Below are 22,906 nucleotides of genomic sequence, written 5' to 3' on the forward strand. Positions count from 1 at the left end.
ATTAGTTATCAGAATAAATATGAAGGGAATAAAATCTCCAATTAAAAGACATTGATGACTCAGAACCACACAAATATGCCAAATGACTTTTTAAAATATTAATAATAAGATTTATTCAATAATCCTTTTTAAAAATTAGTTTCAGGTGTACAAAGCAATGTAATAGACAATTATCATTTATATCCCTCACACAGTGATAACCCCCCCGCTCCTCATCTACTTTTTTGACAAAGGAGCAAATTGGACGTCTATAAGCAAAAAAAGAACGAACAATCAAAACCTCAATCTCAAGTCTCACACTGTAAAAAAAATTAACTCAAATGTATCACAAACTTAAGTGGAAGACATAAAACTAAATTTTTTACAAGAAAACATAGGGAAAGGTCTTTGGGATCTTGGACAAGGCAAAGAGTTCTTACTATTGACACCAAAAGTACAATCCATAAAAAGAAAAATTGATAAATTGAACTTCATCGACATGAAAACCTTTTGCTCCGCAAGATACGCTGTTAAAAGGATGCGAATACAAGCTTCAGGTTGGGAGAAAAACTTATAAACCACATATCTGACAGAGCACTAGTATCTAAAATATATAAAGAACTCTCCAACTCAACAGAAAAATAAAAATAAAAAGCAACAGTCCAGTTAGAGCCTGGGCAAAGAAACAAGGGACATTTCACTGAAGAAGACATATAGGTGGCAAGTAAGCACTTAGAAAGATGGTCAATACCATTAGCCATCGGGAACATGAACATTAAAGCCATGATGAGATATCACTACACACCTATCTCAGTGGCTAAAATAAAAAGTAGATAACACCAAATGCTGGTGAGGATGTTGAGAAACTCTATCACTGTGTAACGCTGGTGTGAATGTAAAATGATCGAGCCATTCTAGAAAACAGACAGTTACTTTAAAAAGGAAATATTCAGCTACCATATAATCTGGAAATGGCATTCTTGGGCATTTCTACCAGAGAAATGAAGACTTTGTTCACACAGTAACCTGTTCATGAATGTTTATAGCAATTCTATTCATAATACCATAGCCAAAGAATGAAACAACCCACATGTCCTTTAGTGGATTGAGTGGTTAAGCAAACAGTGGTACATTCATACTATGTATTCGCTTCTCAGCAACCAGAGAGAATAAACTATTGATAACCTAACACCCTGGATGACGCAACAGAAAATTATGTTGAGTGAAAAACACTAATACCCATGTGCTGGACCTACAAACGGGGTTTCTCCACCTTTGCAGCCAAGGTCAGGACACCTCAGCAGCAGAAGCCCCAGAAATCCTTAATTCAGTGCACATGGAGCGGTATCAGGAGCCACACTGTTGCCAGTGAAAGAAAGAGGCGCTTTCTTTTAAAAGGTTAACCAAATATGGAGATCGCTAAGTATCCGAAATATTATGCACCTTATTCTGCTTTGCTCCATTGATACACACGATGGAGTCTCATTGTCCCTTTTGTTCCTCCATTTAATACACTCCTTGACATTTGTAATTTTTTTAAATTTTATTTTATTAAATTTATTGGGGTGACAATTGTTAGTAAAATTACATAGATTTCAGGTGACGTTTGTGACAACATGGATGGATCTTGAGACATTTGTAATTTTAAACTGCAGTTCAGAGCAAAATATTTTGGTTGTCCGACAGACTAACTGATTTTTCTTCACCAGTAAAGGTAAATATAGTGTCTCCAGGACAGGTGTGCTATAAGGTGTCCCCATGGGAGCTCAGTGTGGAAAGAATTGTGTCAGTTACAGTTGAACTCAGCCCATGCTGCAGAAAATGAGTACCCAAGTGGACTGGCTTGCTGCTAATAGAATCATCTATTAATGAATTTTGTGTGACACAGATGAAAACCTTGTTAAAATGTGGTTTTAATTCAAAATGTGTTAAAATGTGGTTTGAATTCATCACTTTCGTTTCATCAACAAAATGCTCTACCTTCAGAGATGCATTCCAGTATAAGTAGCACGAAGCGGGGAAAGCAGCTGGTGCCAATTTCATGCAAGTTACTTTGCCTCCATCAGCACTGATTTCCTCAGCTTTAACCCACCTTTGAGGATTGTAGGAGAATGAGAGGGAATGTAGATAAGGCGTCTACTCAATACCCAGTGTATAGTAGGACCTCAATAAATGTTAGTCATTCTTCCCATCTATTCTCCATGGTGGAAAGTTTCGTAACCTGGCAGAGAATTCCAGATACATCCTCTAGAAAGATCACACTTTCTGTCACATCTAGTGTGCTAAGTAACCCAAAACATGTTTACATCTCTTAATAAGGTGGCCGTAATCAAAACTTCCTGTTTTCCTCCCAGAGCTGCGTTAGCCTTGGACTACTGGTTGCTCTAGTGATTCCTTTTACTATTCAGTTTTACATCCAAAGATCCAGGTTTCCCCCACTTGGGAACCAACCGAATGCCCTTGACTTTGAATAGTGCAGCCTTCCTTTTTGTTTTCTTCTTCTTACCTTTTTTCTCCTTTCTCCTGGAAACTCTCATTTTGGTTTCCTTTAGCTTCTGTGTCCTTATCTCATAGAACACAGGAAGTTGTACTGTCGCCTTTTACAGCCTAGAAATTATGACGGGATCCCAGGGTTATATGTTCATTGCACGGATCTCTCAATGCTCAGGACTCTAGAAATTCACTTCCCCATGACAACATCCAGGTCAGGATATCAAATTGCCTCGAAGTTTGGGAGCCTGGGAAACATGGCCCGAGCTTGTATGTTTTATAAGGGTGATTCTTAATCCCAGTTTCTGTTGAGATGAATGAAGTGACACCAAGATACCAATTCTATGACATCAAAGAACGTCTAGGCAGGGGGAGGGCCGGGAACACCAGCCACACTCACGTTACTTTTTGATGACAGAGTGTACCAGTCGCAGGTCAGAACCCAGAGGACACAAGCGGTGCTCAAAATTATTGGGCCCAGGTGAATTGCATGCAGGGCTGGTCACAGCCCAAGACAAAGGAAGTTTCCTGGCTTTCACGAGCACTCTTAAATGCATTTGCTGCTCCCCTAACAGAAGCTCACTGCTCTCCTCACTGAAACAGCTGGGGCTGGTGGATGTGGGACCCTGCTTAGGGAAGCACTGTGTGAACACAAATGTTATCTACGTACGCAAGAGGCTGTTCTTCCCATTGTCAAGAGAAAAGCTCAAGTGCATGTCTGGCTGGTGCTTAGTCCCAGGTTCATCTCTACTTGTCTTGATATGTAGATTGCAGTGTCCTTGAGAGGAGCAGGAGACCTGGTCTCCCATCTCAGACCATGTTTACCTACATTACACAGTGAAATATTTTCTCTTCTGAAAAATGGGAGAAAACAGCTTGAGGGGTATTTTCATGAGGCTCAGAATGGGAATGTATGTAGTATGTGAAACGTCCCTGTGTCAGGAATGCTGTACAATAAAACAGAACACAACTTGAGATGAATAATAGTACAAGATTTATTATGAAATGTAGGTAACATTTCTTGCATGTATAGAGACAATGCAAAAGTGATCATGAAAATTAGAACACAGGATACGAGACCGTGAGTACATTGAAAAGAACATGTTTATGAAGACTACTATCAAGACCAGTAGCAGAAACCCAAGAGTTATGAGAATTTGTTTTCCGACGTTATTCAGAGGGAGCAGGTGAAGGTGTTGATTTCAGAGTGAAAGCAGAGACCAATGCTCCATATTGAGGACGCACGAAGCTGACACCTGATCCATGAGACACAAGGAAGACAAGAATCAGGATGATGTCCTGCGCCCTAGTCGAGCAGATGCACAAGCTTTGAAACAGGCCGATGAGTCACACAAATTACGCTCCAGCGTGCTGGTTGTCAGCAAAGCCTAGAAGGTGAATTTGTTTCCATAATGGCAAGGCAGTTAGCAGGAGGCGTTTGTGCAGACAGCGGTGCTCTGGCGAGGAGATCAGCAGCAGCAAGGCTGGCAGCAGCTGCACCCGCCATAGCGAATGCACCCAGGCACGCAGCAGCAGGTGGGGAGGTAGCAGGTTCTCTGCACGTACACGGGACAACTGCACACTGGCTGGCAGCAGGGCTGGCAGCAGCAAGTGGGGCGGCAGCAGGGCTGGCAGCAGCTGGACCCACAGCAGCTGGGCTGGCAGCAGCTGCTCACACAGCAGGGACGGCAGCAGGGACGGCAGCAGGTGGTCCTACAGCAGGTGGTCTGGCAGCAGGTGGGGCGGCAGCAGGGCTGGCAGCAGCCTGACCCACAACAGCTGGACCCACAGCAGGTGGGCTGGCAGCAAGGGGAGCAGCACATGGTGTCAGGGGTGGAGGGTGAGTTTCTGTTCAGAGGTGAGTTTCTCGGATTCTGATGAGCCCTTCTTTTCTGGGGCTTTTATACCCTGGACCCCAATATTGGGACCAATAAGCAGGACTTTCCTTGTGGTTGTTTATGTTGTTTTTGTGTCACTGGGAAATTTTCAAGGAGGAAGTTGTTCCGTTTGTGTTTTGAGGCTTCTGTAAATTTCTGTTTGATCTTTTTCTTAATTGGGAATACTACTTAAGGACCGTTTCCAGAAATGAGACAGTGAGGAATCATCCCCAGCAACATTTCTGGTCATGTGACGTCATCTGGTCATGTGCTAGTTCCCGCAGGTTTGAGGAAGGTCAGGAGACTCAGCTTTGCTCCTTTGGCCGTGTTTAGATTGGGAAGTGCCCTGAGAGGTCAGCACCTGACGGGTCTGTGGGAATGAAGCCCTGCGTGAGTCCAAGTCTGATACCTCCGAAAGTCTGGTTCAAGGCTCTAGCATGTGTCTCCCTGTGGCAATCTGCTCAAAATGTGTTTCCCAGGTCTATCAGAGACCTTGGGTAGAGGACAGTTGGCAAATCAGCAGCAAAACAGGAGGATGGAGGCAGAAGCCGTACACTGGGTTTCAGAGCATCAGTCCATTAATGTTCCGTCTCTAGTTCTAGGTGGGTCAGTATCTCAGGTGAGACATCCCAACTTGCACATAACTTGGTTTTATAAATTGTGGCAAACAGATGCGATGAGATGACAGCCAAGGTATATTTGAATTTGTGAATCGATACGAGAATATTTCAACAAATGTGGAAAATTGTCAACCATAAATTCTTAAATGTTTATTCTTCCTAAGTCTCTCTCTTTTCTGGCTACACATGTAGGAGTGAGATTGCTGTGTGACAGGGAAAGCATATAGTCAATAGTGGTAGAAAGAAGGAACAGTGTTTCAGGCTCCACTTCCAGTAGTGTCACCTGCTCTTTCTGGTGTTCTGAGCCTCCTGAATTCTGCTGGTATATATCGTTGCTGGTTTGTTTTTTTAATTGAGGTGTAATTGACATATAAAGTTATATTAGTTTCAGTTGTAGAACATAATGATTTGATATTTGTATAATTTTCAAAATGATCACCACAGTAAGTCTAGTTAACATCTGTCATTATCCATAATTATAATTTTTTTCTAGTGATGAGAACTTTTAAGATCTACTGTCTTAGCAACTTTCACTATGCAATACAGTATTATTAATTATAGTCCCCTTTTGTACATTGCATTCTCATGATTAATTTATCGCATCACTGGAAGTTTGTATCTTTTGGCCCCCTTTACCCATTTTGCCCACCCCCACACACACACTCCACCACTGGCTACACCAATGTGTTCTCTGTATTGATAAAATCAGTATTTTTGTTACATTCCACAGATAAGTGAGGTCATTTAATGTTTGTCTTTCTCTGTCTGACTTATTTCACTAAGCGTAATGCCCTCTAGGTCCATATTGTAGTAGATGAAAAGATGTTTGTTTTATGGGTTTTTTTCATGGCTGAGTAATATTCCTGTGTGTGTGTGTGTGTGTGTGTGTGTGTGTGTGTGTACAGAGACACGGGTACAGGGTGGTTGGTGCATATATATCCATTGATGTATGTGTGGACAGAGAAAAGGGATCTTGTAGTTCCATACAAATTTTAAGATTTTTTTCTATTTCGATTTGTGCTTGTGACTGTGCACAGCATTTCCCTATTGACTGCATAAATTTTATGAGGCTCATTTTTCTTCAAGGACCCTGTCACTGGCCTTGGAAACTGTACCTTTATTTTTAAGATGAAGCTCAGAGTCAAAATATTGTAGATGTTACCAGATTCTGGTTTAATGGAATGAAATATCCTTGAAATCTGCGGCCATATTTTATCATTCTTATCATTTGTGTCTGTGCCAAGTTGTAAGATGCTTCTAGTTTGCGTCATCCATTAACTGTACTAGGTTTCAACAAAGATTGTGCAGCTGTTTATCTCTGATTTTATGTTCAGCCATAATTTTTCTGTTGTGAAAGTAGAAGACATTATATTTTTGCGACGAGAGTTAAAATATTATGGAATTGTACTCAAATCCCTGTTGTGGCCCTCATCAGCTGTGTGTGGGCAAATGTAGACTATACTTACACCAATTATGAATTCATTTCTCACATACGCTGTGTTATCATCCCTTACAATTAAGTGTTTATCCGCTATCATCTTATGTATTATGTCCACTTAGGATTCATCTGGAAGTGTTTTCTTTCCCTTTTTTTCCCTCTTTTACTGGTCTACAGCCAGTCTACAGTCAGATACTTTGTTAAGAGACCACAATTCTTATTTTTTCAATGATGTGCCAGAAACAATATACTCATCACTCTTGTTAATTAATAGAGACTAGTTTCTTTTCCGTTTCTTTTCATCGATAATCCAAGATACTATCTTTCATTTATCTTCAGATCCCAGGTTTAATACAAACTAACCTCAATTTATAAATTGTAAACATCAAAACCAAGGTATTCATGAGAGTCACAGCACTTCTAGAATCACGGAGACGGAGCTGGTGTGTGGGCAGAAAGTGCTTCCTCTTTGCCCCACATCATGCCCCCCAGAGAGGATCCACCCCGTAGGAGGCACTAGCAGCCAGGAGTTCGGGATAACTCGTCCCGTCTCCCTCCTCAGGTGCCCCCGGGCCTGCACAGAGAGCGTGAACAAAGTGGCCACGGTGGCAGGGAACAGGCTGTGTGTGCACCCACAGCACCGGCTCCCTCCCCACAGCGGCCTCTGCTGCATGTGCTCTTGTCAGAATCTGAGAATGGTGTCGAGCCCTAATCGGTAATATCACTCATGACAATCTACCACCCCACGTGGCGCCAAGTGTCCTCCAAGGGGCCACTTCCATGTGGAAGACAGCAGTTCTCCTTACTAGGACAGCCGTGTGGCAAATGGCAGCGGCGTCCCCGTCTGCACTAGTATCCACAGCTCGCAGTGTCACTGCCATAGGGTCCTCGGGAGCGTCACTTCGGACCAAGGGGCCCATCTCTGATGAGCAAGGTCAGCAATAGGCATGTGACCGTGGGTCTACTTGTCCTGCCGTACATCACACGGCAGAGAAATTGGTGGCCAGATAAAACATGGGAATGGTCTGTTAGAGGTGCTGCAAAGACACCAACATAGAGGTAACAATAGTGACTGATATATGCTCTTCTGCATGTGGACCACACCTCAATCCACTGGCCACTATATATGGTGGACTCACATGTAGGACCCCATCTATCCACATGGGTTCAGAAAGGGGTGTGTAGAAGTAGGAGGGACTCTCACGTTAACCCCCAGTGACGTACGTGGGGGTCTGGGCTTCCCGTCCCGCCGTGTCTGTCGGTCTCCTGGATTGAAGCTTTTACTCCTGTGAAAGGCACATTTTTGTCAGGAGACATAATCCATTTTACAACTATCATGGGGCCAGTTGGGACTCCTCACATCAGTAGACGAGCAGGCAGAGGAAACAGTTACTATTTGGTGAGGGGTGATTATCATGAGGAGGGAGAGAGCAGGGAGAAGGACCCTGGATTGTAGGACGTCACTGGAGTGTCCCCTGGTGTGTCCATGCCAAGTGACAGCCTGACCTGAGAGTGACAGCACCACAGCTCACCAAGGGCCTCGTTACCCGAAGCTCAGGCCTCTACTTCTTTGGGATGGAAATGTCAGTGCCTGGAACAGGAACAGAAGACCACGTCCTGGGTCTGAGTCTGTTCGTTGTTCGCTAGGTGACATTGCACAGGAAATGGTTTTCTTTCTGGAAAATGGAGATAGTAATTGTGGGGGCTCTTATGCTGCTCAGCATGGATGGTACGTATAGTGTGTAATATGTATTTAAATCCCTGTATTGGGAATGCTGTACAATAAATCAAACACAATCTGGATGAATTATGATATAGAATTTATTAAGAAACATACAGGTAAGACTCCTGCATCTACAAAGACAATTCAAAGTGATCCTAAAAGAAGAAAGCCTGAAACAAGAACTATGAGTACATTAATAAAGAAGTGTGGTTATGAAGATTATTGATCAGTTACAGAAACTTATGAAAAAGTTATGAAGATTTATTTTCCTAAGTTATTTAGAAGGATTTGGTAATTCTGGCTTCAGAGTCAAAGCCAAGAACATAATTCCATATCAAGGTTGCATGAACTGGCATATGATCCACACACACAAGAGAAGGAGAGGTGGGGCAGTCCTACGCACTCCGCACTCCAGCAAGTTGATTCTTTTAAACAGGCCGATGAGTCACACAAATTATACTCCAGCATGCTGGTTGTCAGCAAAGCCTAGAAGGTGAATTTGTTTCCATAATGGCAAGGCAGTTAGCAGGAGGCGTTTGTGCAGACAGCGGTGCTCTGGCGAGGAGATCAGCAGCAGCAAGGCTGGCAGCAGCTGCACCCGCCGTAGCGAATGCACCCAGGCACGCAGCAGCAGGTGGGGAGGTAGCAGGTTCTCTGCACGTACACGGGACAACTGCACACTGGCTGGCAGCAGGGCTGGCAGCAGCAAGTGGGGCGGCAGCAGGGCTGGCAGCAGCTGGACCCACAGCAGCTGGGCTGGCAGCAGCTGCTCACACAGCAGGGACGGCAGCAGGGACGGCAGCAGGTGGTCCTACAGCAGGTGGTCTGGCAGCAGGTGGGGCGGCAGCAGGGCTGGCAGCAGCCTGACCCACAACAGCTGGACCCACAGCAGGTGGGCTGGCAGCAAGGGGAGCAGCACATGGTGTCAGGGGTGGAGGGTGAGTTTCTGTTCAGAGTGAGTTTCTCTGATTCTGATGAGCCCTTCTGTTCTGGGGCTTTTATACCCTGGACCCCAATATTGGGACCAATAAGCAAGACTTTCTTTGTGGTTGTTTATGTTGTTTTTGTGTCACTGGGAAATTTTCAAGGAGGAAGTTGTTCCGCTTGTGTTTTGAGGCTTCTGTAAATTTCTGTTTGATCTTTTTCTTAATTGGGAATACTACTTAAGGACCGTTTCCAGAAATGAGACAGTGAGGAATCATCCTCAGCAACATTTCTGGTCATGTGATGTCATTTGGTCATGTGCTAGTTCCCGCAGGTTTGAGGAAGGTCAGGAGAGTTGTCCTTTCTCAGCTTTGCTCCTTTGGCCGTGTTTAGATTGGGAAGTGCCCTGAGAGGTCAGCACCTGACGGGTCTGTGGGAATGAAGCCCTGCGTGAGTCCAAGTCTGATACTTCTGAAAGTCTGGTTCAAGGCTCTAGCATGTGTCTCTCTGTGGCGATCTGCTCAAAATGTGTTTCCCAGGTCTATCAGAGACCTTGGGTAGAGGACAGTTGGCAAATCAGCAGCAAAACAGGAGGATGGAGGCAGAAGCCGTACCCTGGGTTTCAGAGCATCAGTCCATTAATGTCCCGTCTCTAGTTCTAGGTGAGTCAGTATCTAAGGTGAGACATCCCAATTTGCACATACTTTGTTTTATTAATTGAGGCAAACAGGTGAGATAAGGTGATAGCCTAGGTGTATTTTACTGTGTAAATTTATATATTTCACAAACATGGAAAATTGTCAGCCATAATCTAAAACGTTTTTCTGCCCCATTCTCTGTCTTCTAGATACGTATGAGGTGTGATCAAAACATACGGTGAATGTTTAAGATTTTTATTACAGTAGAAGTCACACTGCCATTAATCCCCCCCTAAAATACTCTCCCTTGCTTCAAACACACTTATCCCATCGTTCTTGCCGCTTTCTGAATCAGTTCTGGAAGTCCTCTTTTGTGAGTGTCTTTGGTTGTGCTGTTGTGGCTGCCTTGATGTCCTGAATCATTTTAAAACGTTTACCTTTCATGGTCATTTTAACTTTGGGGAAGAGCCAAAAGTCGCATGATGCCCGATCCAGTGAATAAAGTGGGTGAGGACACACCATAATATTTTTATTTGACAGAAATTGCCATACCAGAAGTGATATGTGACACAGAGCCTTTCCATTGTGATCATAAAATACGGTGAATGCTGCTGCTGAGTGCCATCCAACAGAAAGGCAGGGATTTTCAATACGGGAAGCAGCACATTGAGCCTTAGTAACAGTGTGTGACAAGTTTCAACTTGTTCGGTGAGTCAGTTGCACTATGGTTGAGAGAAGGTATATTTTAAAGTATGCCATAAATCATGGATCACAAACAATGCATTAACATGAAATGGGCAAATGGTTTCATCTTCTATCATGATAATGCTCCGTGTTGCATTTCCAGTCTTTTGTTCAAGTCTTTAATCCATTTTGAGTTCATTTTTTGTATGATGTATAATAGTGTCCCATTACATTCTTTTGCATGTTTGTCCAAAACCATTTATTGAAAAGACTGTCCTTTTCCCATTGTGTATTCTAGGCTCCTTTGTCATAAATATTTTGACCATAAATGTGTGGGTTTATTTCTCAGCTCTGTAGTCTGTTCCCATGTTCTATGTGTCTGTTTTTATACTAATACCATACTGTTTTGATTACTAGAGGACTGTAATATAGTTTGAAATCAGGGAGCATGATGCCTGTAGCTTAGCTCTTGTTTCTCAAGATTGCTTTGGGGATTTCTGAGGTTCCATGTAAAGTTTAGCATTTTTTTTTCTATTTCTGTGAAAAATACCATTGGAATTTTAATAGGGATGACATTGAATCTGTTGATTGCTTTCAGTAGTGTGGCCATTTTAACAATATTAATTCTTCCAATCCATGAGCATGGAATTATGTACATCTTCTTTAATTTCTTTCATATGTATCTTCTAGTTTTCAGTGTGCAGGTCTGTCATCTTCTTGGTTATATTTATTCCTAGGTATTTTTTTGATACAATTATCATCTTAATTTCTCTTTCTGATAGTTGATTATTAGTGTATAAGCAACAGAGGGGCAGCCGGATGGCTCAGTTGGTTAGAGTGCGAGCTCTCAACAATAAAGTTGCTGGTTCAATTCCTGCATGGGATGGTGGGCTGCGCCCCCTGCAACTAAAGATTGAAAACAGCAACTGGACTTGGAACTGAGTTGTGCCCTCCCCCACTAGATTAAAGGACAATGACTTGGAGCTGATGGGCCCTGGAGAAACACACTGTTCCCCAAGATTCTCCAATAAAATTTTAAAAACAAAGAATGCAACAGATTTCTGTATATTGATTTTATAGACTGCAACTTGTTAATTTGTTGATTAGTTCTATGAATGAAAAGGGGGCTCTGTAATAAATGCGTGACCGAAAGCAACCTCATACAGTGATCTGGTAATAAATTCCTAACTGGGCAGGTAATGATGGATAGTCACACCCCAGGCCTATAATTTCTTAGTGAAAGGTATATCTTTGCCTTAAATCAGCCATACCCACTTTTCTTGTGCAACTAGGTTAACACACCTTTGAAATGCCAGAGTAATCCTGTTTTCCAGACCCCTTGAAGCATATAATCTTGTTAAAGATCCTGTAATCCAATCATACAGATTTCTCTGCCCTGCTTTCTTCTACCTTCAGGGAATCTTCCGTACATGCCCTCCTTAATTCCAAGTGTATATAAAGACCTGCAAAACTGTCATGCTTCAGTGTGGTCGAGATCTGGCTTCACAGCATGGTCATCAGTTTGGCTCAAATGACCTCTTATAAAAATTCTCTACGGGTTTGGAAAGTCTTATATCAACATTTCTAAGTTCTTTTTTTTATGTAGCGTCTAGATTTTTCTACATATAATATTATGACATCTGCAAATAGAGTCAGTTTTACGTCTTCCTTTCTGATTTGGATGCCTTTGTGTTTTTGTTTTGCTTTGTTTTTTATTATGTTTTATGACTAATTGCTCTGGCTAAGACTTCCAATACTATGTTGAATAAAAGTAGGGAGAGGGAGCATTCTTGTCTTGTTCCTGATCTTAGAGAAAAAGTTCTCAGATTTTCACCACTGAGTATGATATTAGCTGTGGGCTTGTCATGTATAGACTTGATTATGTTGAGATGCGTTCCCTCTATCCTCATTTTTTGAGACTTTTTAGCATAAATGGATGTTGAATTTTGTCCAGTCCTTTTTCTGTATCTATTGAGGTGATCGTATGACTTTTATCCTTCATTTGCTCAGACCAATTTCCTTCCGCCAGACGTGCACTTTTATGTCTTAGGGCTCTCTTCATGCAGCAGCAGAAAGCCACGCTGTCTGTGAGTGCCTCACTACAAAACACATTCAGCCAGTGATTCTGGAGACCTGTTTATAAGGACTCCAGCTCCTTTGTTCGTCAAGTAGGAGAATTCTAAAGTGCATGTTTAAATCATTTCTGAATGTTTCCTCTCAAGTTTAAGCTTCAGTTGCAAACTTTGATACTGGCTTCCTAGGCACCTTTGCCTACATCATTTCCTCGATGAGCTGCCAATGTGATCTGCGCATCCTCAATAAACTATGTCCTCGTGAACCTTTTTCTCGGATATTTTTTCTGAGAAAGCAAACTATGACTTTCACTTACCTCTCTCAGGCTTCATTTCTTCTTCTCTAAAACAGGAACATATATTTACCCACCTTGAAATCTTTTTCAAGAATTAAAGATACGTACATAAAGCGTTTAATGAACATCTAGGAAACAGTAGGCAATCAAGCACATGTTGCGTCTTCATCTGGTTCACCCAGAAACACAGCAAAAGACAGCAGTCAGCAAGTTTGGACTTGGCAGTCTCTTCAGAACATCCCAGACACACTGGCTCAGAAGTTGGCATGTGTCCTGGACATTGGCCTTTTGATTCATCAAAGATACCTCTACTACTCTCAGGGGGGTACCCCAATCCCAACTCTTATATTCCTTTCAGAGCCCGAATCAAGCCTTAACTCACTGAAGGGTCAGGCAGCATCATTGTTCAGGACAGAAAATGCCAGCCTTCTTTCTAGCATAACTCCTATGAGCACACAAGTTCTTCTACTTTTCTTTCTCAAATTCTTCAGATTCCCATAGAATCAGAAGTTTTCTTTTCCCTCGGGTGTCTCATATTTGCCTCACAAAACACAAAAGGTTATTGTGTTCCCTTAGATGGTTCCGAGGCTATGGATTACTCAAAGTCATAAATGCCCATTGCATTGTTTCTCATGCCCTGACTTTGTCCTTACTTAATTTTTTAAAAAAATCATTGAGTTCAGAAGGACACGTGGCGATAAATTTGAGGAATACCACATACGGTTCATTTGGAGGGCAGAAAATGACTTATTTCCTTGCTGTCTTGATAGACACTCAGAAGGAGGCAATTCAGAATTTGATTTGCATGAGACTAATGAACAAGCCCCTTTAAATGAGACTTTCATGAGGACAGAAGGATGCCAAAAATTATTGGATGCAGAAGAATTGTGTGAGTAGCTGACAGCACCTGAGACAGGAAAGGCTGCTGGCTCCCTGCCTGCGTGAGACCTCTAAAACGCAACCCCTGCTGTCGTAACATGGAGCTGCAGGTGCTGGCGTGTGGGACGCTGACGTGGATGAAACGTTATCGTCACACGTTGTCTGTGTAGACAAGAGATTATTCCTTCCATTCTCAAAGTAGAACATCAACTGCACATCTTACTAGACCTCAGTACTCAGTATCGTTGCTACTTGTATTGACTTGTAAACGTAGGTGCCCTTAAGCAGAAGACCCAGTCCTGGGTATGAGTCCGTCCGTCAGCTACATGGCATTACACAAGGATATTTTCTCATCTGAAAATGCGGATAATAATTCATGGAGGTCTGTTGGATACTACATATGGATCGTATGCAACAGGTGTATGAGTTCCTACATGAGTAATACTGTGCAGTAAAAGAAAACACAATGTGGAATTCAAATGGTACGGAATTTATTTTAAAGAATATAGGTAAGATCACTGCATCTAGGGAGAGGTGTCAAAGCAATCATGCAAACAAGAAATAGGAAAAAGAACTATGGGTATACGGAAAAGAAAATATGATTGTGAAGATCCTGACCAATTGCAGGAACCTATTAAAGGGCAATGAAGATGAGGTGCTTAGAGGGAGCAAGACATCCTGGCCTCAGAGTCAAAGCCAAGAGCATAGCTCCACATCGAGGATGCAGGAAACTGACGCACGACCACATCCACGGGAGGAAGAGAACTGAGGGAAGTCCTCTGCACTCCATTGAGCTGCTTCACAAGCTGTAAACAGAAATTTTGGTGATGACATGCTGGTTCTCATCAAAGTCAAGGAAGTGGATTTGTCCACATAGCAAATGATTTACTAGGCAGTATTTAGTTCAGTTGGTAATTCTTCGGCAAAATGGTCATCAGCAGGAACAAGGCTGGCAGCAGCTGCTCACACAGCAGGGGTGGCAGCAGGGCTGGCAGCAGGTGGTCCTACAGCAGGTGGTCTGGCAGCAGGTTGGGCGGCAGCAAGGCTGGCAGCAGCTGCTGACACAGCAAGGCTGGCAGCAGCTGCTCACACAGCAGGGACGGCAGCAGCTGCTCACACAGCAGGGATGGCAGCAGGGCTGGCAGCAGCTGCTCACACAGCAGGGACGGCAGCAGGGCTGGCAGCAGCTGCTCACACAGCAGGGTTTGCAGCAGGGCTGGCAGCAGCTGCTCACACAGCAGGGTTTGCAGCAGGGTTGGCAGCAGGTGGTCCTACAGCAGGTGGTCTGGCAGCAGGTTGGGCGGCAGCAAGGCTGGCAGCAGCTGCTCACACAGCAGAGACGGCAGCAGGGCTGGCAGCAGCTGCTCACACAGCAGGGTTGCAGCAGGGCTGGCAGCAGCTGCTCACACAGCAGGGTTTGCAGCAGGGCTGGCAGCAGCTGCTCACACAGCAGGGTTTGCAGCAGGGCTGGCAGCAGGTGGTCCTATAGCAGGTGGTCTGGCAGCAGGTTGGGCGGCAGCAAGGCTGGCAGCAGCTGCTCACACAGCAGGGACGGCAGCAGGGCTGGCAGCAGCTGCTCACACAGCAGGGGCGGCAGCAGGGCTGGCAGCAGCTGCTCACACAGCAGGGTTTGCAGCAGGGCTGGCAGCAGCTGCTCACACAGCAGGGTTTGCAGCAGGGCTGGCAGCAGCTGCTCACACAGCAGGGTTTGCAGCAGGGCTGGCAGCAGCTGCTCACACAGCAGGGTTTGCAGCAGGGCTGGCAGCAGGTGGTCCTATAGCAGGTGGTCTGGCAGCAGGTTGGGCAGCAGCAAGGCTGGCAGCAGCTGCTCACACAGCAGGGACGGCAGCAGGGCTGGCAGCAGCTGCTCACACAGCAGGGGCGGCAGCAGGGCTGGCAGCAGCTGCTCACACAGCAGGGTTTGCAGCAGGGCTGGCAGCAGCTGCTCACACAGCAGGGTTTGCAGCAGGGCTGGCAGCAGCTGCTCACACAGCAGGGTTTGCAGCAGGGTTGGCAGCAGGTGGTCCTACAGCAGGTGGTCTGGCAGCAGGTTGGGCGGCAGCAAGGCTGGCAGCAGCTGCTCACACAGCAGGGACGGCAGCAGGGCTGGCAGCAGCTGCTCACACAGCAGGGTTTGCAGCAGGGCTGGCAGCAGCTGCTCACACAGCAGGGTTTGCAGCAGGGCTGGCAGCAGCTGCTCACACAGCAGGGTTTGCAGCAGGGTTGGCAGCAGGTGGTCCTACAGCAGGTGGTCTGGCAGCAGGTTGGGCGGCAGCAAGGCTGGCAGCAGCTGCTCACACAGCAGGGACGGCAGCAGGGCTGGCAGCAGCTGCTCACACAGCAGGGGCGGCAGCAGGGCTGGCAGCAGCTGCTCACACAGCAGGGACGGCAGCAGGTGGTCCTACAGCAGGTGGTCTGGCAGCAGGTAGGGCGGCAGCAGGGCTGGCAGCAGCCTGACCCACAACAGCTGGACCCGCAGCAGGTGGGCTGGCAGCAAGGGGAGCAGCACATGGTGTCAGGGGTGGAGGGTGAGTTTCTGTTCAAAGGTGAGTTTCTCAGATTCTGACAAGTTTTTCGCTTCTAGAGCTTTTATACCTGGAGCCCGAAAAGTTGGCACCAATGAGCAGAGTTTTCCTTGTTCTTGTTTATGTTGTTTTCCATAGTCAGTTGGGGAATCGTAAACAGGAAGTTGTTCCTTAAATGTTAGAAATCTTTTGAAAATAAGTGCTTAATGTGTTTCTTAATTGATAATAACTCTTAGAAACCCACCCCCCCCCCTCTTTTTTTAGATAAAAAGAAATAGTCACATTACAGCACGTTCCTCCTTCAGTTGTAATCTGGTCCTGTGACCGTATAGTTTCTGCTGGCCTGGGCCGCTCAGAGCCGTTGGTGAATCTCTGCCTAACCTGTTTACTGCCAGAGTCATTTAGGTCACTGATTGTACATTACTTTTCCTTCTTTCTTTCTTTTTCTGTTTTTAATGAAGTATTTAGTTTAGGTGAGATGATACCTGAAGTATCTTTGAGTTCTAGCATGTTCAAAACGCTTTTGTGGTTTAACATCCATTTTACAAAGTCCTCAGGTTTGCGATTTCCAACCTGGTAAATTGTTATTAATTTCCATCTTGATAGGTTATCTCAAAGTGAACACATCCTTGTCACTATTACCAGGTTAAGAAATAGAATTTAACCCCATCCCCTTCGAGTTTATCACTCACTCATTCCCGAAGGTATAAGTTGAGATTGTTTTTAAACTTTGTCTGAATGAAATAGTATAGGATTAGATACTTCTCGTTACAGGATGATCGTGAGACTCATCCATGTTATTATCTGGGGTTCATTCATTGTCCTTGCTGTATAATCTTCCACTGAATGAATATGACACAATTCCTTTGTTCCCTTTATTGTTGGTATACAAGTGGATGGTTGGCAGTTTGGGACTAGTGAAAACAGTGCTGCTGCGAATGTTCTAGTAAGGCCCTCTGAGAAACAGATAAACATTTCTGCTGGATAAACATCTACTAGTGAAATTGTGCATAGTATTGGTGAGTCACAGTGTTTATACCGTTCCCTGTAAAGAAAGGTTTTTCTCACTTTTCGTTAGATGTTTCCCTGGGTATTTTATTTTTTATGCTATTATTTTAGCTACAATTTAATAGTTTATTTTTTTTTATCTTTTTTTAATTATTTGTTTTTTTATTAGTTTCAGGTGCGCAAAACAATGTAATAGTTTGACATTCATCATTTATATCCCTCACACAGTGTCAACCCCCTCCCCCCATCCACTATCCCGCTGATGTCACACACAGCCATTACATTTCCACTGTCTCTATTCCTAATGCTGTACTCTGCTTCTTGTAACTATATATGTATGGGTGTATATAAACTTGTACTTGACATTCATTACTGTTCAGCTTCAGCTTCAGGTGTAGAGTGTAGTGATCAGGCATCTACATCTTCCCTGAGGTGGTCTCCCTAATGAGACAAGTGTCCATCAGATACCCTATAAAATCTTTACAACATTATTGATTACATTCCCCAAATTACCTTTTGTATCCCCGTGGCAATCTTGTGGTTACCGATTGTGCTTTCTAATCCCCTCACCTTCCCGCTTATCCCCACCCCACCCCATCTAGCAACGCTCAGTTTTTCCTCTATGTCTGTGAAACTGTTTCTGATTAGTTCATTTATTCTTTTCTTTAGATTCCACATATAAGTGAGATCATATGGTATATGTCTTTCTCTGTCTGACTTATTTCACTAAACATAATGTTCTCTAGGTCCATCCATGTTGTTGCAAATGGTAAGATTTCTTTCTTCTTTATGGCTGTGTAATCCTCCCTTGTATAAAGGTACCACAGTTTCTTAATCCAGTCGTCTACTGATGGGCATTTTGGTTGTTTCCATGTCTTGGCTATTGTGTATAGTGCTGCAATAAATATAGGGGTGCATAAATCTTTTTGAATTAGAGTTTTGGATTTCTCCGGATAAATACCTAGGAGTGGAATTGCTGGATAATAAGGTAATTTAATTTTCAGATTTTTGAGATGCCTCCATACTGTTTTCCATAGTGGCTGCACCAATCTGTAATCCCACCAGCAGTGCACAAGGGTTCCCTTTTCTCCACATCCTCACCAGCACTTGTTTTTTGATTTATTGATGACAGCCATTCTGACTGGGGTGAGGTGGTATCTCATTGTGTTTTTTATTTGCAATTCTCTGATGGTTAGTGAGGTTGAGCATTTTTTCATATGTCTGTTTGCCATCTGTATATCCTTTTTAGAAAAATGTCTCTTCATGTCCTCCGCCCATTTTTTAATTGGGTTGTTTGTTTTTTTGGAGTTGAGTGAGTTTTTTATAAATTTGGGATATTAACCCTTTATCGGATATATCATTGGCAAATATCTTTTCCCATTCAGTAGGATCCCTTTTGGTTTTATTGATGGTTTCCTTTGCTGTGAAAAAACTTTTTAGTTTGATGTAATCCCACATGTTTATTTTTTCTCTTACTTCCCTTGCCCAAGGGGATAGATCAGTAAAAATCTTTCTCCAGGTAATGTCTGTAAAGTTTCTTCCTATATTTTCTTCTAGGAACTTTATGGTTTCAGATCTTACATTTAAGTCTTTAAGCCATTTTGAATTTATTTTTGTACATGGTGTAAGGAGGTGGTCCAGCTTCATTTTTTTGCATGTGTCTGTCCAGGTTTCCCAGCACCATTTATTGAATAGACTGTCGTTACCCCACCGTAAATTCTTGCTTCCATTGTCGTAGATTAAATGACCATATAAGCATGGGTTTATTTCTGGGCTCTCTATTCTGTTCCATTGATCTATATGTCTCTTTTTATGCCAGTACCATGCTGTTTTTATTACTGTAGCCTTGTAGTATAATTTGATGTCAGGTATCATGATACCTCCCACTTTGTTCTTATTTCTCAAGATTGCTGAGGCTATCTGGGGTCTTTTATGGTTCCATATAAATTTTAGTATTATATGTTCTATTTCTGTGAAAAACGTCCTTGATAGTTTGATAGGAATTGTGTTGAATATGTATATTGCCTTAGGCAGTATGGACATTTTAACTATATTAATTCTTCCTATCCATGAACAGTTTAATTTTTAACAGTTTCTTACATATAAAAAAATAATTCATAGTTATATGTTGGTCTTGTAATCAAACTCTCTTATTAATTCTAATAGCTCATCAATAGATTTTTTTGGAAATTTTACGTGCACAGTGATATCATCAGCAGATGACAGGGTTGCTTTTCCAAAGTTGTACTAAAAGACATAAACAGAAGCAGAACCAATTTACGCGAGGCACTTTAAAGAAAAGGAATGGTATCAGACTAGAATGTTCGCTAGCCTGGTTGAGGACTTGTAGAAATGAGTGTTTCTTAAATGGGCGTGTGATAGTCAATGATGGAAATTCAGGGCCAGGAGAGCCGCACAGACCAGGGTGGGCCGAACAACTAGCACTGCACAGGGGAGTGTCACATTACATCTGAGTCTTCGCTCAGAAAACAACCTTCCGCTATTATTAACTTCCCTTTTCGACATTCATGCACACAGAAACAACTGCTCAAATAGACTATAAAAACTACAGTTATTACAGTTATACTTGTGACTAACAAACTGGCATATTCGTTTACGGGGATGGATAAAGTTGTTATGCCCCTAGAGGTGGGCTCATCCTTTGTATATAAATGAGATCAGATATCTGAGTCTGCAAGACCCTCGTAGATGTATCAAAATTATAAGAATCAACTTGAAAGGATTTTGAGAGACAGCTCCTTGTTTTCCTAGGTGAGTAGATAATGTAATTTGGTGGCAACCCGTATTATTTTGTTTTACTGTTACACCTTTGAATGCCTGTGGACTTCAGAGAATGACAGAACAATGTCATCAGTCAATCAGTTGTAGTGTTTGAATGAGACAGAGAATTTAGGAACCTCATAGAGACTCAGTAATGGGAGGATTCTGATTGAATTCACTCACAGAGGCTGTGAATCATAGATACAGTATCCCGATACTGCCAACTGGTTGTTTGATTGATGTCTCGCTACATCCAGTGATGTGATTTCCTATGCGCATGGCAGCCCACACCATTAGCAAACATCTGTAAACAGGATTTCCTATGGGAGCGTCAACCTCCTCTGGGCTCCTGCATCTTTTGCTCATTGGGGTCTCATGTGGTCAGACAGTCAGAATGGCAGTGCCGAGCATTTCCCCTTGTTGTTAGACACCTGTCTCCTGATACTCGGTGCTGCAAAATCATATTCACTATCATCTCTGGTGTATATTTCCCCACTTCGTGGAATGCACTTCTAACTCTGCACAGCATTTTCCTGGTGGCTGCATGAATTTTATGATTCTTATTTTTCCCCAAGGTCCCTCTCACTGACCTTGCCAATTAGATCTTTAATGTTAGATGAAGTTCAGAGTAGTTCCTCTAAATATTCTAGATTTACTAGATTCAAGTTTAGTGGAATATAATATCCTTGAAATGTATGGACCTTTGTTATCATTCTTAATTACTTGTGTCTGTGCCAATTTCGATTTTGTAAGATGCTTCTAGTATGCATCATCCATTTCCCATAATAAGTTCCCAGAAAGATTGTTCGTCTATTTATCTCTGATTTTATCTACAACCAAAAGTTTTCTATTGTGGAAGTAGAGGACAATAGATTTTCGTTATGTGATTTAAAACATATGGAAGAGTGCTCAAATTCCTGTTCTGCGACGCACTAGCTCTATATTTAGGGGAAAATATCGTGTGTACTTATGCCAAGTCCTGAGTTGTTTCTCACATATACTCTGTCATTGTCCCTTACAAATATTTCCTTGTTTTTCCACTACCATCTTACATATTATGTCCACCCATGGATTAATCTGGAAGTGTTTTTTTTTCTCTATTTCCCCCTTTTTTACTGGGTTAGCCAATCTTCAGTCAGATACCTTCTTGGAAAAACCACGTCTTATATTTTCAAGGGATAACACAGAAATAAATCTATTCACCATACTTCTTTTTAGTAGATCATAGTTTCTTGTTTCTTTTTCCTCGATAATCCAAGGTATTCTCTTTTGTTTATCTTGTATACCTGACATAACACAAACTAACCTCACTTTACAAATTACAAACATCCAAAGCAAGGTATTAATGAGAAGCCATATCACATCCAGGGAGAAGAGCACAGTTTAGCACTGACTCAGTGACTAAACAACATGTGGGTGATGATACTTGGCACAATTCCACTTGCTTTCTGCAAACACTGAAGTTATTGTGATACATGAACTTGCAATAACTTAAACTTTATCAATTGATAGCCCCAAGGGGAGCTGTTATGCCTGATGGAGAAATTTTACCACAACAGATCAACTTCTGGCCTGCAAAGGCAGTGAAAAAGGGAAATAGTCCCAATGAAAAGAACAGTAAGAAGTACAATAGATATATATTTGGAGAAGAAGTTGCCTAAAGAAATGATGTCTGTTAGATTTTGCAAATGGCTAAAGGCCTGAGACTTTGATCTCAGCCCTGCAAAGGGCAAGGTTGGAAGATGAAGAGATTTGAAGACTCATGGAGACGGAGATGGTGTGTGGGCAGAAAGTGCTTCCTCTTTGCCCCACATCATGCCCCCCAGAGAGGATCCACCCCGTAGGAGGCACTAGCAGCCATGAGTTTGGGATAACTCGTCCCGTCTCCCTCCTCAGGTGCCCCGGGCCTGCACAGAGAACGTGAACAAAGTGGCCACGGTGGCAGGGAACAGGCTGTGTGTGCACCCATAGCACCGGCTCCCTCCCCACAGCGGCCTCTGCTGCATGTGCTCTTGTCAGAATCTGAGAATGGTGTCGAGCCCTAGTCGGTAATATCACTCATGACAATCTACCACCCCACGTGGTGCCAAGTGTCCTCCAAGGGGCCACTTCCACGTAGAAGACAGCAGTTCTCCTTACTAGGATGGCTCGTGCGGCGAGTGGCAGCGGTGTCCCCGTCTGCACTAGTATCCACAGCTCGCAGTGTCATTGCCATAGGGTCCTGGGGACCATCACTTTGGACCAAGGGGCCCATCTCTGATGAGCAAGGTCAGCAATAGGCACGTGACCGTGGGTCTACTTGTCCTGCCGTACATCACACGGCAGAGAAATTGGTGGCCAGATAAAACAATTGGAATGATCTGTTAGAGGTGCTGCAAAGACACCAACATAAAGGTGACAATAGTGACTGATATATGCTCTTCTGCATGTGGACTACACCTTAATCCAATGGCCATCATACGGTTGAAATATACATAGGACCACATATATCCATAAATAGTAGAAAACGTAGGTTCAGAAAGGGGTGTGTAGAAGTAGGAGGGACTCTCACGTTAACCCCCAGTGACATATGTGGGTCTCTGGGCTTCCTGTCCCACTGTTTCTGTAGGTCTCCTGGATTGAAGCTTTACTCCTATGAAAGGCACACTTTTGTCAGGAGACATAATCCATTTTGCAACTACCATGGGGCCAGTTGGGACTCCTCACATCGGTAGACGTGCAGGCAGAGGAAACAGTTACTATTTGGTGAGGGGTGATTATCATGAGGAGGGAGAGAGCAGGGAGAAGGACCCTGGATTGTAGGACGTCACTGGAGTGTCCCCTGGTGTGTCCATGCCCAGTGACAGCCTGAACTGAGAGTGACAGCACCACAGCTCACCAAGGGCCTCGTTACCCGAAGCTCAGGCCTCTACTTCTTTGGGATGGAAATGTCAGTGCCTGGAACAGGAACAGAAGACCGCGTCCTGGGTCTG

The 22,906-nt window shown here is 43.5% G+C and overlaps 1 protein-coding gene and 1 long non-coding RNA gene across 2 annotated transcripts in view; one reads left to right on the forward strand and one right to left on the reverse strand.

Moving 5' to 3' along the window:
- Positions 1-22,906, forward strand: part of LOC141568817 (uncharacterized) — a 323,632-nt gene that overhangs the window by 241,729 nt on the left and 58,997 nt on the right. The window lies entirely within an intron of this gene.
- LOC148756553 (uncharacterized) lies at positions 14,555-16,153 on the reverse strand. The gene is given in 2 exon segments (XM_088802247.1): positions 14,555-15,001; positions 15,004-16,153. Coding segments are annotated over 2 exon segments (1,575 nt in total). The 5' UTR covers positions 16,132-16,153.

The sequence above is a fragment of the Rhinolophus sinicus genome, chromosome 12 (genome assembly GCF_057876585.1).
Source record: "Rhinolophus sinicus isolate RSI-liver-muscle chromosome 12, RSI-T2T, whole genome shotgun sequence".
In the NCBI taxonomy this organism is placed as follows: domain Eukaryota; kingdom Metazoa; phylum Chordata; class Mammalia; order Chiroptera; family Rhinolophidae; genus Rhinolophus; species Rhinolophus sinicus.